Source organism: Peromyscus californicus, unplaced genomic scaffold (genome assembly GCF_007827085.1).
Source record: "Peromyscus californicus insignis strain IS unplaced genomic scaffold, ASM782708v3 Scaffold_3__1_contigs__length_106647218, whole genome shotgun sequence".
NCBI lineage: Eukaryota > Metazoa > Chordata > Mammalia > Rodentia > Cricetidae > Peromyscus > Peromyscus californicus.
In genome coordinates this window covers 39,362,208-39,385,367 of record NW_026294551.1, presented here as the reverse complement: position 1 = coordinate 39,385,367, position 23,160 = coordinate 39,362,208, and the positions used below count along the sequence as shown (strand labels likewise).

The window sequence follows — 23,160 nt, the reverse complement described above, 5'->3', positions numbered from 1 at the left end:
GTTGACCAGAAACTGTTCTTTATATTATCCAGAGTTACTTTCCTACTTTCTTTCTGTCCCAACTTATAACTCTTGTTTTTGTGAGGCTTTTGTGTGTGTGTGTGTGTGTGTGTGTGTGTGTGTGTGTGTGTGTGTGTCTGCCCCTCGCCTCCCGAGACAGGGTTTCTCTGTGTAGCCTTGACTGTCCTGGAACTCACTCTGTAGACCAGGCTGGTCTTGAACTCACAGAGATACATCTGCCTCTGCCTCCCAGAGTGCTGGGATTAAAGACATGTGCTACTATTGCCCGACTGTTTTTATGTGTGACCTTTACTCAGTTACTTTCCTACTTTCTTTCTGTCCCAACTTATTGATCTTGTTTTTATGTGTGAACTTTACTCACTTAGGGTCAATCCTTTGGGTCACATGAAAGTAGAAAAAAAATCAACAATATAGATTTTATATTCTACTCCAGGACAACTGGCCTCCTGTGTTCCACAAAGCTGGTAGTTGTATAAGATATTTGCAAATAGGTTTATATGAGTGAGGTCTTTAGAATGAATAGGGCTTAAATAACCCTGTTATAGAAATGAGGAAATGTGTGAGTTGAAAAGATGAGGAATAACTCTTCAAAACACATAACTAACCAAAGTCCTTCTGGCCTGGGAGTTTCTGGCAAGCTTTATATTCTATTCCGGGTGGGGATTTGCCTTTATATATATGTACAGTCTCAATTAGGTCTCCAGGTTGATAGCTAACTTTGAATTCCTTCAGTGAACAGGGGAAAAAGTCAAGGCTATTTCAGTACCAATCTGCCAGTCACGGCCCTGCGCTTCCTGTTTTCAGTTCCTTCATATTCTACAGGACTTTGAACTTTAGTTCCCTGAGTTTGACCCTGGTACTGGCTAAGGACTCTGGTACTTTTCCTGCCTTGGGTGTAGACTCTCATACTGTATTGGCCCCTCTGCTACTGGCCCTCACCCCATGCCTAACTCTGCAAACAAGCAGCCAGACCTGACTATATATTGATTTTGCTGGTGATTATGTAACTATCAGGTTGTGAGCTGGGGCAGGGGCTGGATGACAAGTAGCTATAACCCTTGAGGTCTGATAGAGCATAGAGCAGAGATAGATAAGTTCCTAGGACAAGATGCAGGAGCTCACATCTCAGGGAGGGACAGAAGCAGTCAGTGCTGGTCCTTGGATAAGGGTTGAGGGTAGAGTCATCCACTTTACCTGTCTCTGTGTCCCCACCTGGGTGTAGTGGTAACTAATGGGCCATTATACACACTAAGATGCTTTTGCTACAATGATAGAAACTAAGATTCACTGATGAACTATGAGTAGTATTTTAAAAAGGGGGGGGAAGGGAGATGTGAGCCAGGTGGTGGCCGCACATGCCTTTAATCCCAGAACTCAGGAGGTAAAGGCAGTTGGATTTCTATGAGTTCGAAACCAGCCTGGTCTACAGGGCGAGTTCCAGGACAGTCAGGACTCCATAGAGAAACCCTGTCTTAAAAAATCAAATAAATAAATAAAAAATAAAAAGGTGATGTGTGAGAGTTGAAGTCATGTTTTAAGTTTTTTTGTTGTTGTTGTTGTTTTTTTGTTTTTTTGTTTTTTTGTTTTTTTGTTTTTCGAGACAGGGTTTCTCTGTGTAGCTTTGCACCTTTCCTGGATTTTAATTACTGTGCCTAAGGGATCCATGAAGTAAAAATTCCTCTAACCTGTAAGTCCCTTGCCCAAGGACAGATACCTCCTGAAATGCTGGAGGCTGTTGTTTATGGGAGATAACAAGCCACATGTTTTCACTTCTTTACATGAGTTTGTTTGATTCAACTGCACTGGATGTACTTGACCACATGTAGGTGGGAGGTACATGGGCAGGAAATATGTCAAGATGCATGCTTGCCCCTGATTGGACCTGGTGGGAAATAAATGGCCTTATGAGTGTGCCTTTGTAAGCCTTGGCAAAACTGACTTGTGAGCACTTTTTGAGAACCCAGGAATGAACCTGGCCAGTCTGTTGTGGGATATCCTGTATGCTGTAAATATATGTTGCTATGATTGATTATAAATAAAACGCTGATTGGCCAGTAGCCAGGCAGGAAGGATAGGGTAGGTGGGACAAGGAGGAGGAGAATTCTGGGAGGTGGAAGGCTAAGTCAGGGAGACGCTGCCAGCTGCCACCATGAGGAGCAGGATGTAAAGTACCAGTAAGCCACGAGCCACGTGACAAGGTATAGCTTAATAGAAATGGGTTAATTTAAGATATAAGAACTAGATAGCAAGAAGCCTGAGCCATTAGACACTAAGATAAGTGTCTGTGTGTTTATTTGAGTCTGAGTGGCTGCCAGCCCAGGTGGGACTGGAGATAACTCCAGCTACAAGAGTCCATCATCCTGGCCAATATTTAATTAAAGCTTGCTGAAAATTTGACTCAACATTGTGGCAGGGGTCTTATTCTCACCCCCTGGGATTAACAGAGGCTGCATGTCCATTGATGGACAGGCTGGAGAAACAGACCGTAGAAGATACACACCATAGAGTATTTTCAGCTTTAAAAGAGAGTGACATTCTGATGAATGCTACAACATGGATGAACTTTGAAGGTGGGAAATTGCTTGACATAAGGCAGTCACAAAAGGAAAACTACTATGTAAATCCACTTCCTGGAACAGTGAGGTTCATAAAGACACAAGGTAGAAGGATGGTTACCAGGGCTGGGGAGGCAAGACTAGTGACTTGGTAATCAATGGGTACAGAGCTTCCGAGTGAGATGATGAGACAATTCTGAGATGAGTAGAAGTAATGGCTACACAAACATGTGAATATACTGGAATGTACATGCAAAAATGATTAAGACAGAGAATCTTATATGTATTTGAATACACATGCAAAACCAACCCAAACCAATGAATGTTACTCCAGAGATGCAAAATGCCACCAAGGCCTCATAGGATTTTTATTTTTATTTTTTTTGTTTGGAGGGATAATTGTTAAGATGCTGGGAGAATATCGTGGAACTAAAAGAGGAGCTGAATCCCCAGCTTGGAGCAAGGTCAGGAGGCAGGACAACTCAGGAACCGCAGGGTAAGAGCTCATAGGCCAGTGGTTCTCAACCTGGGGGGTCAAACAATCAGATAGCCTGCATATCATATCAGATATTTGCATTATGATTCATAACAGTAGCAAAATTGCAGTTATGAAGTAGCAATGAAGCAATTTTATGATTGGTGGTCACCATAATATGAGGAACTGTGTGTAGTAAAGGGCTGCAGCATGAGAAAGGTTGAGAAGCACTGTTAGACTCTTCCTGTAGGATGTCTCCAGAAACCACTCAGTGCTTCTAGCCTCTGAATTTCCATTCTTTCTGGGAGAGTCTGATTGGCCAGCTGGGTCAGGTGGATGAGCTTGACCTAGGAGGTGTGGCCGAGTCTTCTAGCACCGCCCCTTCGAAGCAGTTATGAGTTGTTTAGCAGAATTCAGTTTCTTGGTCAGTTCTTAGAATCATTACTTCACTGCATTATTTGTTTCTTAATCATTTAACTTTAGCTGATTTGTTTTGTTTGCCTGCACAACAGCATTTTGGGAGGAATGTTGAATTCTGTTGGAGTCAGGTCGCTACTGTTGAGCTGAAGACAGAAGAGGAAAGAGAAAGGGAAATCTAGTGTCTGTCCTTGTGCAATGGAACTCCCTAGTCTTTGACCTTGACAAAGTTATTAAGGCATTGTAAAGAAACCCCCGGAAAAAAAAAACTTGAGATTAAATCTCTCTTGAGTTAGCAAAAATGTTAAGAATCAAATCAGCAACCAAGGACATTTATTGCAAGCATGAAGTGTTTATCCCCAACCTGACTTAATGCACTTTTCCTGTTCTGCATTGGTGGAAGGTGGATCTGTGCCTCTTCTGAGTCTGCCAGCCTCTGTGTGCATTCCACCCCAGGAAGATTGAGTAAGGAGGGTACAGCAAGGCTTCTACAAAGGTGAAAACTGCTAATGTGAGTAGTCTCATCCTAGCCTGCTAAAATAAAAATTACACACACACACACACACACACACACACACACACACACACACACACACACACATTTTTTTTGAGACAGGGTTTCTCTGTGTAGTTTTGGTGCCTGTCCTGAATTTCTCTCTGTAGAACAGGATGGCCTCGAACTCATAGAGATCCACCTGGCTCTGCCTCCCAAGTGCTGGGACTAAAGGAGTGCCCCACCACCGCCTGGCTAAGTTATATCTTTTTAAAGACAGGAATTATGGGGCCTGGAGAGATAGTTGAGTGGTTAAAAAGCACTTGCTGCTCTTGTAGAGGACCCAGGCTCAGTTCCCAGCACCTACACGGTGACTCACAGCCATATAATTCCAGTTTCAGGGGACCCAAGGCTCTCTTCAGACCTCCTCAGGCCACCAGACACACACATACATGCAAGCAAAACTCTCACACACATTAAGTAAATAAATTGAAGATCAAAAAACAGCAAATAATAATGGGAGAAAACAGAGCCAGGAAAAGAATAAGATAGATAGAAAATTCAAGAGTTCTTTGAGGCTTTTAATGGGTCAAGGTACAGAGGCTGTCTGTCTGTTTGGGAACTGGAACATATGGAAAACTGGTGGATTGATGTGAGGCAAGGAACTGAGCTCAGAGAAGCAAGAGATGAGAAAGGTAGAATATGTTGTAGAAGGTCTGGATATGGCCCAGTGGTTAAAGTGCTTGCCACCCAAGCATGTGGACAGGTGTTTGGATCCCTAGAACCCACACAAATGCCCAGTTGGTGTGGTGGCCCAAATATAATTCCAGCCTCAGTTGGTGGAGACAGTTGGTGGATCATGAGAAATCCGGCTAGCAAGACTAGCATATCAGACTCTCTGGGTTTGATTGAGAAACCTTGCCTCAGTGAGTAAGGTGGGAGAGTGGTGAGGATGATTCCTTATCCTTGGGCTTACACACACACACACACACACACACACACACACACGCACGCACGCACGCACACACACACACACACACACACACACACACACAGGAAAAGAGGGATAAAAAGAGTATGTTTTAGCTAGATATGGGGGCACATACCTGTGATCCCAGCCTTTAGGAGGCCAAGGTAGGAGGATTACTGTGTTTGAGGCCAATATGGGCTACATAGGGACTTGAAGGACAGAAAATCCTATCAGAGAAAGAGAGAGAGGGAGAGAAAGAATATGAATCTACTTTCTACTTCCCCTAACTTTGACATTTCTTTTCAGGACTGAGACAATTCAAAGAATTGCTCTTTGCTTTGGCCATTGGTTAAAATAGTCTGCTCCTCTGCCCCTGGCTGTGACGTTGCATGGCCATGTTCTCACAGGCTTTCTCCTCCCTCCCCCAAACCTAGGCTTCCATAGAAACATAATCATCAAGAACTGAGGAGCTGGGACTGACCTCTGATAATCGCAGACTAGGCTAAATTCTTGTGAGGCATCAAAGGTATTTTGGGATCCTTGATGTACTCTTTGACCCAGTCCTCATTAGGGTTGGCACAGACTTCTAGGTTCTTCTTGGTGACAAAGCTGTGGAGACAGAGTTAGACTGTCATGAGCTGTGGTACAGGATGGGATGTTCCTGCAACTCTCATAGCTCATGTTTTCTAGAGCCCTTCTTTGCTTCTCTGTATGGGTCCCCCAAGGCCTCTGTGGCCTTTAGACCTGACCTTCCCTTCTTCCGGACCTTACCCATTTAGACTGGACACCCAGGCTTGGGTTTTATAATGGTGGTAATTTATTGAGTGACATAATTTTAAGTGGCAAAACCAAGGATTAAACCCAGACCCCAGAGAGCTGAAGCCCAATCCCTTAGCCACAATTCAAAGGAGTCTAGGATGGAGACTTCTTTCTTGTGCATCCCATTCCTGCTCCATTTCCCCCTCCCATCTCCGTGGAAATATATGTGGGAAATGCTTACATGATTCCTGGCAGGTGGCAGCTGAGGGCCTCTTTGTATCCAGCCACCCGTTTCTTTGGCAGTACTTTCTCATAGTACTTATGGCAGCAGTTGGGCACAGGTTTTATCGACTCAGGCATTCCTGAAGGAGTCACATTGTGAGTTGAGTCAAGGAGCAGAAAAGGAAGCCATGGTGCTCACCTCCCTCTTCCATCCGTTATATGATGAAGAAAATGCCCAGTCGCAGGGACTGATGATAGTGTGATGGGTAATGGGGAAACTGAAAAGGACGGATGTGCAGGGACATGCATGTGGCACCTTTAGCCTCTGAACTGAGTGTTATCAGGTGCAGCGAGCAACTCAGACGTTCATATTTGCCAAGGAACCGGGAGGAGCTGGCTCACTTCTGTTTCCTGGTGACCAGATTAAGCAAATAGGAACTGAGATCGTGTTACATGCCAGGCTCTATGGGGTTAAAACACGAAGAGGCTGGAAATTGTAGCCAATGAAATGGGTGCAGCTTATTATTTAACTAATTCTGGCATCGTAGAAAGACACAAACACATCAACCTGTGTCTCTTCCATCTCTTACTCAGGACGACTGTTCTCCCTGCCTCTACCCTTTGATACTATAGACCAGTTATAGGGTAAAGGAAGCAAAAAGTTAACTACAACTGCATGGGGTCCACTAGAGAACAGATGGGCAGGAGATGCCATGGGAACAGAGTGAGGGCACCTAACCCAGGGTTGGAGCTGAGGGGAAATCTCCAAGCAGGTGGTGGGAGCCTAAGTGGGTTCCCAGAGGATGAATAGGAGCTAGACAGAGGGTTTGTAGGATCTGGAAGAAAGCAATCGGGGAAGGCCTGAAGGTGTGTGTCTAGTGAGTGCTGAGCAACTAGAGTAGCTAGAAAACAAGAAAGAAAGAGGGAGTGAGAAGAAATGAAAATGGGGTGGGGGAGGACAAGTTACACTCCAGCCGAGCTATGGTGGAGTCTGGACCCCATCCTGTAAGCGTTAGAGAACCTGAGGTCTGGGAGATCGTGAGAAAGTGGGGCACGCAGGAAGAGCAGGTAGAGGGCACGTGATCCAGGCCTCAGGTCAGCTCGGATCAGAGTCTCGAGTAAAGGATTTTTTTTTTTTTGACACAGGGTTTTTCTGTGTAATAGTCCTGGCTGTCCTCTGTAGACCAGGCTGGCCTTGAGCTCAGTGATCCACCTGCCTCTGCCTACCAAGTGCTGGGATTGAAGGCATGCACCACCACCACCCGGCATGGAATAAAGGATTTTAATCATGGGTAATTTCTTAATTTCTCTGGGTTTTAGCTTTTCCCTTAAATGGTGCAAAACGATACATGTGTTTTGTTTTGTTTTTTTCTCCCAAGTGCTAGGATTAAAGTCGTGTGCAACCACCGCCTGGCATAAAAAGATATATATGTATGTATATATGTATGTATGTATGCCAAAGACAGCACAAAGATACTTTTATCCTAGAATCATGATGAAAATGTTTGAGAAGATGCCCAACTCAAGAGCCTGAAATATAGAGAAACTCAATCCATGACTCACATATTTGAGAAAAAAATGGTGGTGACTACTTGCCTTGGAAGTGGCTGTTTCCCTCCTCTGTGAGGCTGGGTGGGTACTGGCCTTGGCTAGTGGTTGCTGTTCTTAACCATTTCTAACTACTCACCAGCTGAGGATGCTATCTAGGAAGTCAAGCCGGAGACCTTCCCTTGCACCCAGACATTCAGAACACAAATCTTTTTGTCATCTTATCTCATGCCTGGGGCTGATGACTAGAGTCGGGAGCCCCATCTGACTGACTCGGGCTTTTGTCAGGCCATTGTCTCTTCCTCCGAGCCTGGACCCGCTGCTCTGAGATGACTGACTTTCCCAAAGGCCACCGTGGCCTCTTCCCAACCACCAGACACACTTAATTCCTGCATAAATGACTGCACCTAGTTCCCGTCAGTGATCCTCATGGCTTTGCTTATCAAATCAAGGTTTGCAAAGGCGGGGTCATCCTGAGAGTCCATGGACACACTGCACATTGCACTTGACCTTTGTTCCTCTGTGTGTCTGCACAGGTGGAGCCAGGCCAGAGTCTGTGCTTAGGGCAACCTTAAAGGCGAAAGTAAAGGCTATGGCGGCCTAAAGCAGTAGCTGCGTAGAAGGGCTTAGTATTTTTGTGCCTCCTTTGTCACCAGGGACCCACCAGTGATGGCAGAGGCCAAGGGTAGGAGTGACCAAACGCTATTCTCTGTAGGTCCCAGTTCCCTCTCTTTCCACAGCTCCACCACTGTTAACGCTTTTCATTTTTTTCTGCAGGCTTCATTTCATCTTGGCGGTGGGGGGAAAATGGTGGGGTAGAGAAGGGAGTATAGATCCTCAAACAGTACACTTGATCACTCCTTTGGGACTCAGTTTGATTGCCCAATAGCTCCAGCAATGAATGCCAGCACCGAGAGGCAAGGCTATCTAGGTTCAGACATCTCATTCCTAGACTTAGAACCAGGGATAGCTTTGTCTTTTTTTTTTTTTTTTTTAAAGAGACAGGGTTTCTCTGTGTGCTTTTGGTACCTATCCTGGATCTTGCTCTTTAGACCAGGCTGGCCTCGAACTCACAGAAATCCGCCTGGCTCTGCCTCCCGAGTGCTGGGTTTGAAGGCGTGCACCACCACCCGGCTTTCCCCATCCCCTTTTATCATATGCATTTACAATTATTTCCCTAATACTTTTTTTTTTTTTTTTTTTTTTGGTTTTTTGAGACAGGGTTTCTCTGTGTAGCTTTGCGCCTTTTCCTGGATCTTGCTCTGTAGACCAGGCTGGCCTCGAACTCACAGAGATCCACCTGGCTCTGCCTCCCGAGTGCTGGGATTAAAGGCGTGCGCCACCACCGCCCGGCTTCCCTAATACTTTCTTATTTTCCTCCCAAATGATTCCTTCTGATCGCAAGATCCCCTAAGGAGACGTGCCTTGGTTTCCTAGACTCACCCACCTTTAGAATCTCTGGTCTCGACCAAGCCCAGCTCTACTAACAAGGAGAAATGGAGGACAGCTGCTGGGCTCGAAGGGGCCCCAAGACTAATGCGACCAGAGACCTGACAGCCCCTTTAGCACCACCCCGCTGCCACCGGCCTGTTCTCCCTTCTCATCTCTGCCTTACAGAGACACGTGACTCACTCGGCCGGGAGGCTGTACTGAGGATGGCGAGGAGGAGGAGGAGGAGGCAGGCCAAGGAGACCTTCATCTTCTCGGCGGGGTGGGTAGTGCAGCGCCAGGGCAGAGCTGAAAGGAAATGCCTACCCAGCAGGCCGTCCTCACTCTGACTGCTCAGGTCTCTGGACTCTGACCACTTCGGAACGGGTGGTGGAGGAGGAGGTGGTGCTGGCTGAAAGAGAATGTGTGGCGTCCAGAGCTGGTGCACGGTTCAGGGCCGTAGGATTGGCGTCTGCTGCGTCAGAAGGTGAACGGAGGTCTGTGTGACAAGGATGTTCTGTCAGCGAACTTGCATGCCCTTCCTTGTTTAGCAGTGTGGTGGGATGACCATCCACTGAGGCCACAGACATTTAGAGAGGGTAAGTGAGTTGTCAGGGCCATAGTAGGAGGTGGATAGGTTGTACCTAGAACAGAGCCTTTGATTTTCTTTCTTTCTTTTTTTTTCATTTTTCTTTATTAAGAAATTTTCTACTCACTCTACATACCACCCACAGATCCTCCCTCCTCCCACCCCCTAGCCCTCCCTCCCAAGCCACCCCACATCCCCACATCCCCCAAATCAAGGTCTCCCATGGGGAGTCAGCAGAGCCCGGCACACTGAGCCTAGGCAGGTCCAACCCCCCCCCCCCCCCCACACACACACACACTGCACCAAGGCTGCACAAGGCATCACACCGCAGGCACTGGGCTCCCAAAAGCCTGCCCATGCACCAGGGATGGATCCTGATCCCCCTGCCTGGATGCCCCCCAAACAGTTTGAGCCAAACAACCGTCTTCCGTATCCAGAGGGCCTAGTCCAGTCCCATGGGGGCTCCACAGCCACTAATCTAATACAGTTCACGGGCTTCCACTAGTGTGGCCGGTCATCTCTACACGTCTTCCCACCATGATCTTGACGTCCCCCCAGCCTGCAGAATCCCTCCTCTCTCTCATCGATTGGATTCCCGGAGCTCAGCCTGGCGCCTGGCCGTGGATCTCTGCATCTGCCCCCATCAGTCCCTGGACGAAGAGCCATTGATTTTCACTATGTTTCCTACCACCGTCTCTGTGGAGGTGAGGGGAGGACTGAGGGGCGCCTCAGTTTCCCCTCGGCGATTGGCCTTTGGGAAGGGCAGAAAGTGGGTTAGAGAGAGTGGAGACTAAGACAGGGACAAGGTCTAGTGGCCAGTGAGGAGACTATCCCCCGTCTCCAGTCCAGGAACGCGGAAAGGAGCAGCTACAGGAGGATTGCTGGTCTGCTAGGGATTCTGAGGCTCTCAAGGTGAGGGAATGTTGAGAACTGATCACAGAGACTAGACATTTTTGTAAGTAAGAGGCAGAAAAGCGGTGATACCTTAGCAATTTTACATCCTGTCTGCTTGCTAAGGGTGGCTTGAACAAAGCTCAGAGAGGCAAGATTTAAAGAAGACGTTGCTCCCCATTTCCCGCGGCAATAACCCCTCTGTAGCAATCCCTTTCGTCTCTAGGTGTTTACTGTGTCTGTAGGGCGGAGGACAGTGGCTCAGACTTAGCCAGAGATCTCAAGGCTGCTGTGTATTCTGTGCTCAATTCTTGCTCTAAGCCTGGAAGCAAGGCCACGTGGAGCTTGATGACTTGATCTGCTCATCTGGGATCTAGTGAGATGAGGTCTGGAATCCCCCCAGGTCAGGTCTCATCAGCCAGGCCCAGGAAATGCTCATTGAAACCCTGAAGTAGGCCCTCTAGTTCCCAGCCACACCACAGAATGAAGAAACGCATGATGCTCAGGAGAGGGTTCCTTCTGTAATGGCTGTGGTATATACTTGCCACTGCTCCTAATGGTTTATGATTATCAGCCCGTTTAATCTTTACAATAGCAGCTGGGGAGACTGAGGCTCAGATGCAAAGCCTTTGTTTTAATAGTTGGTAAGTGAAACTGGGGTTCAAAGTCAGGCAGTTTGAAGTCTATGAGTTTTAAAGAAATATGGGAGCCCCAGGTTGGCTTGGATTCTCTACAGCTAGTCCTTAGTTGTAGCTCTTCCTGAGCTTAGGGAATGGGGACCTTTAGGGTCTTTTCCTGCTTCTGACTTTGTCATAGAGAGACTTTGTTTGGAACCATAGAGAATGCCTAATAAGGATGGATATCTGGTTTCAATGAATGGTGATGGCCTAAAGCTCTATGTTTGAAGTACCTAAGTCTATGTCCTTACTGGGGTAGAAACCCTATAGCTGATGTATGGTTTCTGTTACAGGGTAGCTTATGTGCTGTGTATTAAACTGGCCATTTATTGAATGAAGCAGGGTGGGGGTGGGTCTCCGATAGGAACAGTGAATTGTTCCTGTCCATACAATGATTTGGATGCAGGACAGGCTCTACCTCTACAGACTCTGAGTCTAGTGGCCTTTATCATGCTGTTCTTGGGGCCACTGCAGTTAGGGGGTTGATTAGTTTCCCCTCCTTACCTGGAATAATTAGTGATGGAAAATCTATTCTTTATCATTCTCACAGAATCTAGCATATAGTAGACTGTCCTCCCCCACCCCTCTCTTTCTCTTCCCTCCCCGCCCCAGTGTGTGTGTGTGTATGTGTGTGTGTGTGTGTGTGTGTGTGTGTGTGTGTGTGTGTGTGTGTGTATGTGTGTGTGTGTGTGTATCAATGCTGGGAATCAAACCAAAGGCTTCATGCATTACAGGTGAGAATTTGCCACTGAACTACAACTCCTGCCCTAAATACATGTTTTTAAGAGAAGGAATAGGGCTGAAGAGACTCTTGGGTAAGGCGATAGACATAGAAGCCTCGTGTGAACAAATAGAGGATTATTTATATTAGTGAAGCAGAGGGTCCACGACTACTGCACTACCAGTCAAGCTACTTCTGTCATGCTACACTATCAAATACTTCTTCACGCCACCAGTGACCTTTCCTCCATGACCTCACTAGGAACCTACTGCTGTAGCCACAGCAGTTACAATCACGGGGGGTCCGTCTGGCTAATTGCCCGCATAGACACTCTCTAACCTAACCTGGTGCCTCCTTTGTCTAATGGCCTACAAAAGATGCCATTAGATGCACCCTAAGTACATTTCTATCTCATAGGGATTCTTGGGGACCACTGTTTCTAGGGACTGCCCACTTACAGCCACCTCACAGCTGACAATGCTGATGCACAAGGTGGCCTGACGTACATCCACTGCTAACCCTGCCTGAGTGGCAGAAGCCTGTTCCAGACCAAGGTGTCAGCCACCCTTCCTGTGAATCACCACCAGTCATCTCCATGACGGGGTGAAGGCGCAGCTCTGGGAATCTGGGCACGAAGCCTCCACGACTGAAAACTAGATGTAGACTGTAGAGTGCAGACCCAAGCAGGGTAAGCACTGAGTACAGGGCTGTGAACAGGTAGCTGAGCATGGTGGCGCACACCTTTAATCCCAGCATTTAGGAGACAGGTAGGTGGATCTCTGTGAGTTTGAGGCCAGTCTGGTCTACATAGTGAGAAGTTCTGGAACAGCCAGGGATCTATAGTGAGATCTTGTCTCAAAACAAACAAACAAACAAACAAACAAACAAACAAGAGACAGCAACACAACAAAACAGAAAATGAGGATAAGAAACCTGAGCAGGAATCTACCAGTCAGAGAAGACAGTTTCCCTCCCCTACAGTTCAGGCTGTGATAGGGGAGGGCAGTGCTCTTCCTGCACATAGAAAAAAGACAGTTGGGTAGGTCTACCACATCCCTTCAAAGCCCTGCTTGTGGGAAGTCCACATTCTTAGTCACAGGTGTCAGGTTTTTATCTCCTGATGGGAGAAAGGAACCCAGGCCAGGAAACTCTAGTCGGAAGAAGTCTGTACTTACAGAATGAATGAAATAAGGAAGTAATTTCAGGATATAAAAAAATATAATTAGAAAAAGGGGTAGAAAAGGAAAATCAAATGGAAACAATGCAGGAGACGAAAAACTTGATAATTCAAAAAGCTCATCGGAAAGCTTCGTCAACAGACCAGATCATATAGAGGGTAGGAGAGCTAAAGTAGAGGATTGGATTACTCACTCAAAGTTAATGATAGTTTTTGTTTGTTTGTTTGTTTAGTGTAAGAATGGCACATGTGAGGTCTTTGGGATTCCATAGAAAAAACAAATCTATGAATTATGGGCACTGGAGAAGGAGTCATGTCAGAGGCATAGAAAACATTTTCAGTAAAACTGTAAAAGGAAATTTCCCAAATTCTTGGTAACCAACTAGGGAGAAGCCTGGCCAGGTACAAGAGACAAACAAAACACCAAGTAGACAAACAGAGAAAACCCCACATCACTTCACAGTCAAACCACCAGAGATACAAAACAAAGAAAGCATATTGAGAGTCACAAGGGAGGACTGATATGGAAGCACAAAAGACCCTGGCTAGCAAAAAGCATAATGCTGGGGTTATTACTATATCCAACTCTGTAGTATAGCAGTAAAAATGGCTCAGTACTGGCACAAAAACAGACAAGCAGGTCAATGGAATAGAATAGAAGACCCAGATATAAGTCCACAGAACTACAGATAACATGCTAGTTATATGTAAATATATTTATATATAGTATACATGTTGGAAAGAAGACAGCATCTTCAGCAAATGGTACCTGGAAAACTGATAACTGCATATAGAAGAATGAAACTAGGTCCTCATCTCTCACCATGCACAAAAATCAACTCCAAATGGTTCAAAGACTTTAACATAGACATGAGTCTGCTGGAGGAAATATGGGATACACTTCAAGACATAGGGATAGGTGAGGACTTTCTGATTAGGACTCTAATTGCTCAGGAAATAAGGCTGATTATTGACCAATGGGACCTCATGAAAGCCCTGGCTTTGGTCACTAGCATTGCACACACACGTGGTGGCACATGCCTGCCATCCCAGCAATAAGAAGGCGGAGGTAGGAGGCTCCGGAGCTCAAGATTATTTTGCCTTTCCATGGCTTGGCTTCCCTCTTATTTCCACGCCAGTTGGTTTGCTCTGTTGCTGATGCTGGTGATCCCTTCGCTGGTGGCAGAACCAGTGTTTCCAAGCTTTCGTTGTGGACTAGGTATCAGTGGCCCTCCAGGAAATTTCCGGGATTCTAGCACCAGATTTGGACTACTAAATCACCTGCCTTGTAGACTGAGTTATCAAGGAATTGTCCCCAAGAGAGAGACAGCTATTGTGGGACTACTCTGTCTGTCACCCAACTTCAAGGACCAAGTAACTACCAGGTTCTGAGCATCTAATGTGTATTTAGCTGTTGTTACTGCCCCCCCCACCCCCCCCACCCCCACCCCCACCCCCCGCCGCCGCCACCACCACCACCACCACCACCACCACCACCACCACCACCACCACCACCACCACCACCACAGGGTTCCTCTGTGTAGCCTTGGCTGTCCTGGAGCTCTTGATATAGACCAGGCTGGCCTCAAACTCAGAGATCCACCTGTCTCTACCTCCTGATTAAAGGTGTGGGCCACTACATCGTTACTATTTTAAAGCTCACTTAATAAATTCACATACACACAGACACACATACCTCAAGGATAAGGACTCAATCCCTCCGAATTCCTAAAATGTCTAAAACTGTATTTTCAAAGGAATAATAATAATAATAAAACAATTGGCTTTGGAATTTGGCCCTTGTATTAGATGCTAGACTACAACTAGAGGTGTCTGCAGTATTCTAAGAAGTCTGAATGTATACCTTTATATTCTTCCAAGTCGTTCTTCAAAGGTAAACAAAAACTGCTGGGATTTCAAAGTCCTCCAAAAGCTTATTCTTCCTATCAGTTGTAGGTGTTTTTGTTGCAAAGCAGTAGAAACTGACTCTGGTTGATTTAAGCAAAAAGAAGATATTTCAAAGATTTGGGGTCATGCACAGAGTTGTCAGGAAGGCTTGGGAGAGGCATAGAAATCTATAGAGATCAGTTCCAGTGCAGTGGCCTGATCTGCCCCAGCTGGTGTGGACGCTGCCCCCTCTGCTGGGCACTGCAATTAGTGGTACTGTTGGTCTTGAGGTTTGTGAGCTGCCTCGTCTGGAAGCTGGTGCATCACCGCTGTCACAGAGCAAGTCCTTTCTTTTTGCACTTGCCTGTGACACTGGTGCCAGGCTGGAAGCTCTAGAAGGGAGTATTAGCATGGCCACCCAGGGAGTTGAACGTTCCTGGCCTGGATCCCACTGGCACAAGGGAGAGTGTTTGCCTTGTCATCTTGTACAGAAGGAGGAAGTTCAAGGGGATAGTCTAACATAATGAAAAAGGAGCCCAAGGGAGAGATGCTGTGAGCTGCCTGTCATGGGGGAATGAACTCTGGCATGTGATAAGGAGGCTTTCCAGTGTGACAGGCTTTTGTTTTTGGCAGGCATAGCATATTCTCTCTGAATCAAATGGAAAGTTAGGAGGTCCTGAAAGAACTTTCCCTAAGAGGGAAGTAGTTACCATGAAGTCCATGGTGTTACTGGAAACAAGGAATAATATTAAAACAAAACCCAGATTCTCTGCTGGCTAGTAGAAAAAGTTATGGGGAAACCAAAGTCTATATGAGACTTTTGATGGATCACAAACTATAACAGTGTGGCTTAGGCAAACGGGGACTAAGAAAAAGCTGTTTTCTGAAATCCTAAAGCACTTCATCCCAGACTTGCAGGGATGGCTCAGCCAACAGAAATCAATAAATGTAATCCACTACATAAATGGACTCAATGACAGAAGCCACACAATCATCAGCTCTTCATGATGAAAGTCCTGAAGACACTGGAAATACTAGGAACGTATCTCAATGTCATGAGGGAATAAACACAAGCCTGTCGCCAATGTCATGCTGACGGGAGACAAACCTAACCAATAAGGCAAAGGGGCTGTGCAGTAAAAACTTCAAAACCCTGAAGAAAGAAATTGATGAAGACCCCAGAAGATGGAAAGACCACCCATGCTCATGGTCTGTAGGCTTAATATTGTGATTTGGTAGGCCATCCTACCAGAAACAATCTACACATTGAATGCCATTTCCATCCAAATTCCAATGCAATTCTTCACAGAATTTGAAAATAACAATCTTAAAATTCATATGGAAACAAAAAAAATCTTAGATAACCCAACAGCTCTGAACAATAGAAACACCGCTGAAGGAATTATCATTTACAGAGCCATGGTAATAAAACAGCTCGATGCCGGTGCAAAACAAACTGATCAATGGAATGGAACTGAGGACCCCTTCAAACAAGGACTAACCCCACAGATTCTTAGATCAATGTAATGGTTCCCTCAGTAGTGGGTAATGTACGTCTTTTATATGAAGTCTACCTTGGAATAAGCTGTGTTCTTAGAAATTTAAAAATTATACCATGATGTCTTTTGTTTTGAAGAAAACAGACGAAGTTGTGTGATTCCCCGTTTTCTCCCTGCTGGAGATTCAAATAAAGTGAGTGAGACACTCCATCCCCAACAGCCCAGTTTCAACCCATGGTCCTACAAAACTGAAGAACAAGAGACAGGCAGACCTGTGACTGCATGAACGATCTTTATTAGGGGGCTTACTGATCTAGGGGTAGCGGGAAGATGGGTCCCCACAAAGACAGGCATATGTATAAGTTAAGGCAGGATTTATTTCATCCTGGTTGAATGTATCCGGCTTGCCTTAAGCTCATGTCAGAACCAGGCACATTCCCAAGCCCCACAGACCACTCTCAGTTTATCCATTTATAATCTGCTGGGAAACTATGCAAGGAAACCCAAGAGTTATTCATTCTGAGGCAATCATGGTTACAGCTCAAGGTGGTGCTAGTCATGTCAAGCTGAATTCATAAAAATACTATAAATACTATTAATTAAAGAGCAGACTAGGGTATCAATTCCCCTGGAATTGGAATTACAGATAGATTGAGCTGCCATCTGAGTGGGAATTGAACCCAGGTCCTCTGGAAGAGCAGCCAGTGCTCTTAACCGCTGAGCCATCTTTCCAGCCTTTGCCCTCTTATCTTAATTAAATGTTATGTGTAGTCAGTGAGGTCAGCATCAGGCTTTTCATGCATTTTCTCAGTTTTCAGATCACTGGGCTTGGCACAGACAAGTTCCCCTGGTGACAAAGCTAGATGTGTTGCTCTAAACCGGAACAGGAAAGTAAATGTTTTTATATTAATAAAAAACAAACGCTGAGAGCCTCCTAGGTGGTCACTGGGGAAGGCAGAAGAAAGTGGCTGGCAATACATGCCCTCCTTCTCAAACAATGACTTGGTCCCCAGGTCTTGGGTTTTGCGTCAGGCGTTTTATGCACTCCTGAACTCTTGGATCACTGGGGTTGGCACAGATCTGGTTCCTCTTCTTGGTGACAAAGCTGGAGAAAAAGGGGAAGAAAGATTACAAACAGAGGTCTCTAGTAAATAGAGAAGGGGAGCCCCATCCTCTGGACCCTCCCATTTACACTCAACAATCTGTTCTTTCCAGGAGATGACTCAGACCACTTCCTCTCTAGGGTCTTTTCTAGGCCTGTGAGATTCCCTAATGGAGTGACTCAGGCAGTCCCCTTCTCTACACTCTGAAGTATCCTCTCCACCACCTGGCAGTGTCCAAGGATGGGGTTTTCCTGGATATCTAGTAAGTCTTTTAATATCCCAGAGGCTTCCTTGCTCCCAATACACAGTGAGTGAACTTGACACTTACATGATGCCTGGCTTGAGACAACTACCACTGGTTGGAAAATAATATACAAATCTTGAACACTTGATCCATGAAGTATAGAAGAAGCAGCAGTCTGAAGACTCTCCAAAGCCTGTAGGAAGAGAAAGGGCCATTCAAGGGCCAAGTCTTTGCTCTTAAGAGTGCTGGGGGGGGGGGTCCCAGAGCAGTACCAGGACTCAGGGGATGCTCTCTCCTCACCCTGCCTCATTGTCATCTCCTTTCACACTCTGTAATGGGCCTAAGGTGGACCACAGTAGGGCTAGGAGCATGTCACCTATGGGCAATTTCTGCTCCAAGTGGGCAGACTCGGTGCATAGAGAAGGGAATACTGGAGGGAATACTCATGGCCCATCCTGATCTTCCTGGGAATGTTGCTGGAAATTCCTTAACATCCCTAGTGATTTCTGGAGAGCATCCTCAACCACCCTCATGACGTTGTTCTGTCCTATCATCAAGGAGAATGATGCTCTAGGGCTGATGGACAACCATTTGGTCCTTCTCAATACAAGCTGTAATGAAATATTTACCCAGGGGAAGCACATCAGGTTCAAGTCCTTCCTTTGCCTCCAGGACTTCTTTGGTCTCTGTTGCTGGAAGAAACAGAGTGCAGAGAGCAGCGTCATTGTCTCAGCATCTCCACTTGCTGCCACCACCCCCATTCTCGCCAAGGCAGACAGGCTCCGATGCTGGGCCCCCATCACATGCTTGGGTTCTAAGGTCTGTCTCTGGGCCCATTCGTCCCTTTTGGTGACACGAGATTTTTCTGAGATTGTTTGAAAACATCCTGCTGATAAAGTACTAAAAGTGAAGTGTAAATGTAATACAGTGACATTAATGAAGTGTCTACATACAGTGGAACACTCACAGTTCTTGGTACATTTTTCTGCAATCTTTAGGAATTTGGAAACTGCATGTTTTTCCTCAACTCCTTTGGGGACACAAGGACCCTTGAAGTGAAATGAGGCTCCTAATAGTCTAAGTTTATATAAATGTCTGATGAAGGGGTGCTCTGCAGAAATCATCAGGGATGTTACCAGCATATGGTATCCAGCAACATATCACTTTTTAAAATCTAGAAAAATCCTGCATCCCCAAATATATCTAAGCCCAAAGATTATTGCTAAAGGATTGAGAATTTGCATTGTACTAAGAAAAGGCAACTAACCCTTTACATCATGTTTTCAATAGTTGCATATGAATAATGGGTAGTAAGGTGTATGACTACTTTTTTTTTAACATGCTTGATGTGATGTGGGTGGGCTTCCAAAGCAAATCTTAAATAGCATTACCTTTTCTTAAACACATCATTACTAATCTACCTCTTAATTTTGTCCTTTACTGTTTATATAGTCTTAAGTTATCAAAGGCTTCTCTGTCTCAATTTTCTCATTTGTAAATTGAGCACAGGCATAATAATATACAAGGCTATGCAAAATTGCTTGTCTTCTGATTTCTTTTTTTTTTCCTACAAGAATGGTGTATTTCTGTTTGTCCGACCCCTCAGGAATGCTGGATGAGAAACGAATCAGCATCTGTAAGACAGAACAGTAGCTGCCTGGCACATAGGGAGTGCTAAATAAACCCTTGTGAGAGAAATAGGATGGCTAGGCCACTCTACTAAGCATATTTGTTTTCTGCATCCTATGTATTCTGACATACTTAAGATCTTGACAGCGGGGAGAGGTTAACTGTTTCTTAACAGAGGGTTCAAACCAACTCAGGCTGAACCTTTATCTCACCCTCAACGCCGTGCTGGTGTTTCCCTTGCCCTAACTCTCTAAGTTAGACCCTGGGCAATCAGAAACCATCCATATATTCAAAGTCTGCCAGACTTCTTCAGGCTAGGAAGTCTCACCTGTACCCTGCACTGTGCCCTGCCTCTTTCCCAATATCCCTAATAAAGAACGTGAAACGAGTTTCTCGACTTCTATTGCTTAGACCTCCTGACTCAAGTCCAGTATTCTCCTTGGCTTGGTAGGGTATGGTGTACCCCTCTGTCTTGGAAAAGTTAAGGAATACATCTTTTATTTTATAGGACCTCTCTGTGTTGAGCCCTAGCTACCTCCATAAACTAAAATATCATAGCTTCAAATGAGACAGTGACCTTGGATGAGCCATTTGCCTTGCTGATCCCAAGGCCTTAAAAAAGGATGGTTTTATACTCACTGACATCTAACAGTTCTAGCATCACAGAACTCTGTTTATTTTCACAAATTTACAATTTAATTATAGTTATTTTGGGGTAGCTAAAACATTAGCTAAGATGATCTTAAGCCATCAAATAATTCTAGCTATGAAAAAGGAAGATATTGTTTCTCCAAATGGAAGCGAATCATCAGTGTACCAGGATCCGGAGCAGTGGTTCTCAACCTTCCTAATGCTGAGGCCTTTAATACAGTTCCTCATGGTGTGGTGACCCCCAACCACAAAATTATTTTTGTTGCTACTTCATAACTGTAATTTTGCTACTGTTATGAATCATAATGTAAACATCTGATAGAAGAATATCTGATATGTGACTCCCATGAAAGGGTCGCTACTCACAAGTTGAGAACCACTGACCCAGAAGCTACAGACAAAGGAAGGTCTATACTTTGGTGCAGTTTCTAAGTAAACGCCATTGCTCTGTCGGGGATAGAGATTATTCACAGCAGTCCACGCTGCCCTTCTCCCCAGACTTCCAGTTCCCATGGTACTCACCATGTATGATCTGGGCCTGGAATCCAAGAGCAACTGCAAGAAAGAGGAAAGAGAAAGCAGTAGAAAAAGACTTCATCCTCCCGGTGGGCAGAGCCAACTGGCCTTCAGACTGCTCGCTGTCCCCTGCCTTGCCTGGCTATTTATAAAAGTGAGAGGACCAGGAAGTCCCCGGTTAGGGCTCATAATGCTGTTCTTTAACTACACGATACTCAACATGCTAATTCCAGAAAAGGGAACGAGGCTTGGAGTACAATGGGAAGTAGAGGGCAAAGGTGACCCGGGGCTTTCCAAACCGTTCCAATCAATTCAGTCAGAGAGAGTAAATATTTCCAGGAGGATTCCCCCCCCACCCCGAGAGATTCATTCATTTCTTCAGCACTGACCACAGGGTGGGAGTGGGGGGTCCTTCCAGACCTCCGATGAGGGGTTAACTTGGAGGATACTTACTTATGCTCATTTCCAGTGGACCGAGACATATAGATTATAAATGCAAACTTATATGTCTTACTAGAGATATAAAAAATTGATGTCAGGTCCTTTTTCATTATTTTTTAGAGATTTATTTTGTTCTATATTCTTGAGTGTTTTGCCTGCAGGTATGTGTGTGTACTACATACATGCAGTGCTCATGGAGGTCAGAAGACGGCGTTAGATCCCCTGGAACTGGAGTTACAGATGTTTGTGAGCCACCATGTGGGTGCTGGAAACTGAACCTGGGTTTTCTGCAGGAGCAGCAAGTGCTCTTAACCACTGAGCCTACTCCTCAGTCCCCTTAGATATTTTTTAATATCCTTTAACTCAAGAAGAAAAATCTCTTTAGAATGTCTATCAGGAGAAACATCTAAGGCTGGATGTGGTGGTGCTCACCTTTAATTCCAGCACTTGGGAGCCAGAGGCAGGTATGTCTCTGTTAGTTTGAGGCTAGCCTGGTCCACATAGTGAGTTATTTAAACTCTGTGAGTTAGTAAATGTTTGTTGTTTGTTTGTAGTTTTATTCCAATGTGGTCAAATAAAACAAGAAGGGAAGCCTAGAAAGAAAGCTCATTGGTTGAGAGTGATTTTTGCTTTTATAGGGGACCCAGGTTTGGCCTTTTGAGGTTCATAAGCCTATTCCTATCATGGGAAGTTCTTCCATTCGTCTTCAGTTATGACTGAGCACTTTGCAGGTGATAGTGGTCTGGACTGGAGGTTGATGTCTCCCAAAACTTGAAGAACACCATACTGAGCTCTTCTGTTCTTTAAATTTTCTGCTGAAAACTGTTACTCTGATGGGCTTCTCCTGATGTGTGACTTGGTGCTTGTCTCTTGCTGCTTTTCACACACCTTTTTTTTTTTTGTTGTGAATATTTAGTGGTTTAATTATATATGATAAGAGGAAGTTCAGCTCTTGTGTATTTGGTGTTCTAAATGCCTCCTCTGTTTGAATAGATTTTTTTTTTTTTTGGCCTGGTGTGGGGGAAATTTCTGCTATGATTTCATTGGAGATGTTTTCTATGCATTTGGAAAGGAGTTCTTTACCCTCGTTTACTCCTGTGATTCTTAGATTTTACCTTCTCCCAGTGTCCTGAATAGCTGGAAAGTCCAACTCATATATTTCCATGAATTCATCTTTGTTCTTGTCATATTCTAGTCCCTATACCTTACCTTCAGGCTCAGATATGCTGTTCTTCCATTGGCTGATTCTACTGGTGAGGCTTTCGGCAGAACTTTTAATTTGATTCACTATATTTTGGATCTCCAGTAGCTCACTATGGTTTTTCTTTAGTGTTTCTATACCCTCATTGAATTCCACTTTCATATCATGTACCATGATATTTAATTTATTTAATTATCCTTATTTAATTCAGATGTTTGTTTGTATTCTCTTGGGATTCTCCTTTTATGCACAGAGATGGGAGAGGACCAGTTGAGCTGTAGACTCTTGTATTTCCTATGGTTTGTGCTGGTATTGAGTCTGTACTGGACAGGTGTGTGACATCCATCTGCACGGTCTTTTGCTTTTGCAGTTCCCATTCGTTGCAGAGCAGAGGTTCTGTGGGCCTCATAGGTTTCCTTCTGTGTTCTGGGCAAATTCTTTCATCCTCCTAAGACTTGCCAGATTGGGGTGCTTTATGTTTTATCTGGAGGGTGTTTCCCAGGTGTGTTGGGAATGTGGGAAGAAACCGCAACACCGAGGTTGGTTTGAGCAGAGGACCTGTCTTCATACTTTCAAGACCTCTTGAGTATGAATCACCCTGCTGGGGGAATGCCACTGTGAGTATCGTGTTGGTTACTTTAACTGGCAATGTGCCATAGCTTAGAATCACTGGGGAAGAGAATCTTAAGAGGAATTAGCTAGACAGGGTTGATCTGTGGGCATGTGTATGGGGGATTGTCTTGGTTGTTAATTAAAGTGGGAAGACCTGTCCTGAATGTGGGTGGCACCGTTTCAGGCACTGAGCCCTGGACTGTGAATAGAAAAAACTGGCTGAGAACTAAGCAAGCGAGGAAGGAACACGCATGTGTTTATTTCTCTCCGTTCTTGACTGTGGATGTGCAAACTCCTGCCACAGCGACTTCCCTGCTATGATGGCCTGTGATTTGGGTTGTAAGCTAAACTAGATCATTTCCCTCCCCATGCTGCTTTTTGTCAGTATTTTGTACATTCTTGGAACTTCAGAGGCCTTGGGCCTATGGAGGCAG

General features: G+C 45.2%; 2 protein-coding genes across 2 annotated transcripts; both read right to left on the bottom strand.

Annotated features, from left to right (window-relative positions):
• Positions 1-5,428: 5,428 nt before the first annotated feature.
• Positions 5,429-9,159, bottom strand: Ccl16 (C-C motif chemokine ligand 16). Its single transcript, XM_052759546.1, has 3 exons — positions 9,084-9,159; positions 5,932-6,052; positions 5,429-5,540 (listed from the first exon to the last, which is right to left on the bottom strand). The coding sequence occupies exons 1-3, from the start codon at positions 9,157-9,159 to the stop codon at positions 5,429-5,431; spliced, it is 309 nt and encodes a 102-aa protein (XP_052615506.1).
• Positions 9,160-16,915: 7,756 nt separating this feature from the next.
• On the bottom strand, positions 16,916-22,288 carry LOC128122548 (C-C motif chemokine 9-like). The gene is made up of 5 exons (XM_052758203.1): positions 22,123-22,288; positions 20,479-20,511; positions 18,306-18,368; positions 17,761-17,869; positions 16,916-17,434 (listed from the first exon to the last, which is right to left on the bottom strand). Exons 1-5 carry the CDS (start codon positions 22,286-22,288, stop codon positions 17,320-17,322), a joined length of 486 nt encoding a protein of 161 aa, XP_052614163.1. The 3' UTR covers positions 16,916-17,319.
• Between the last annotated feature and the right edge of the window lie 872 nt (positions 22,289-23,160).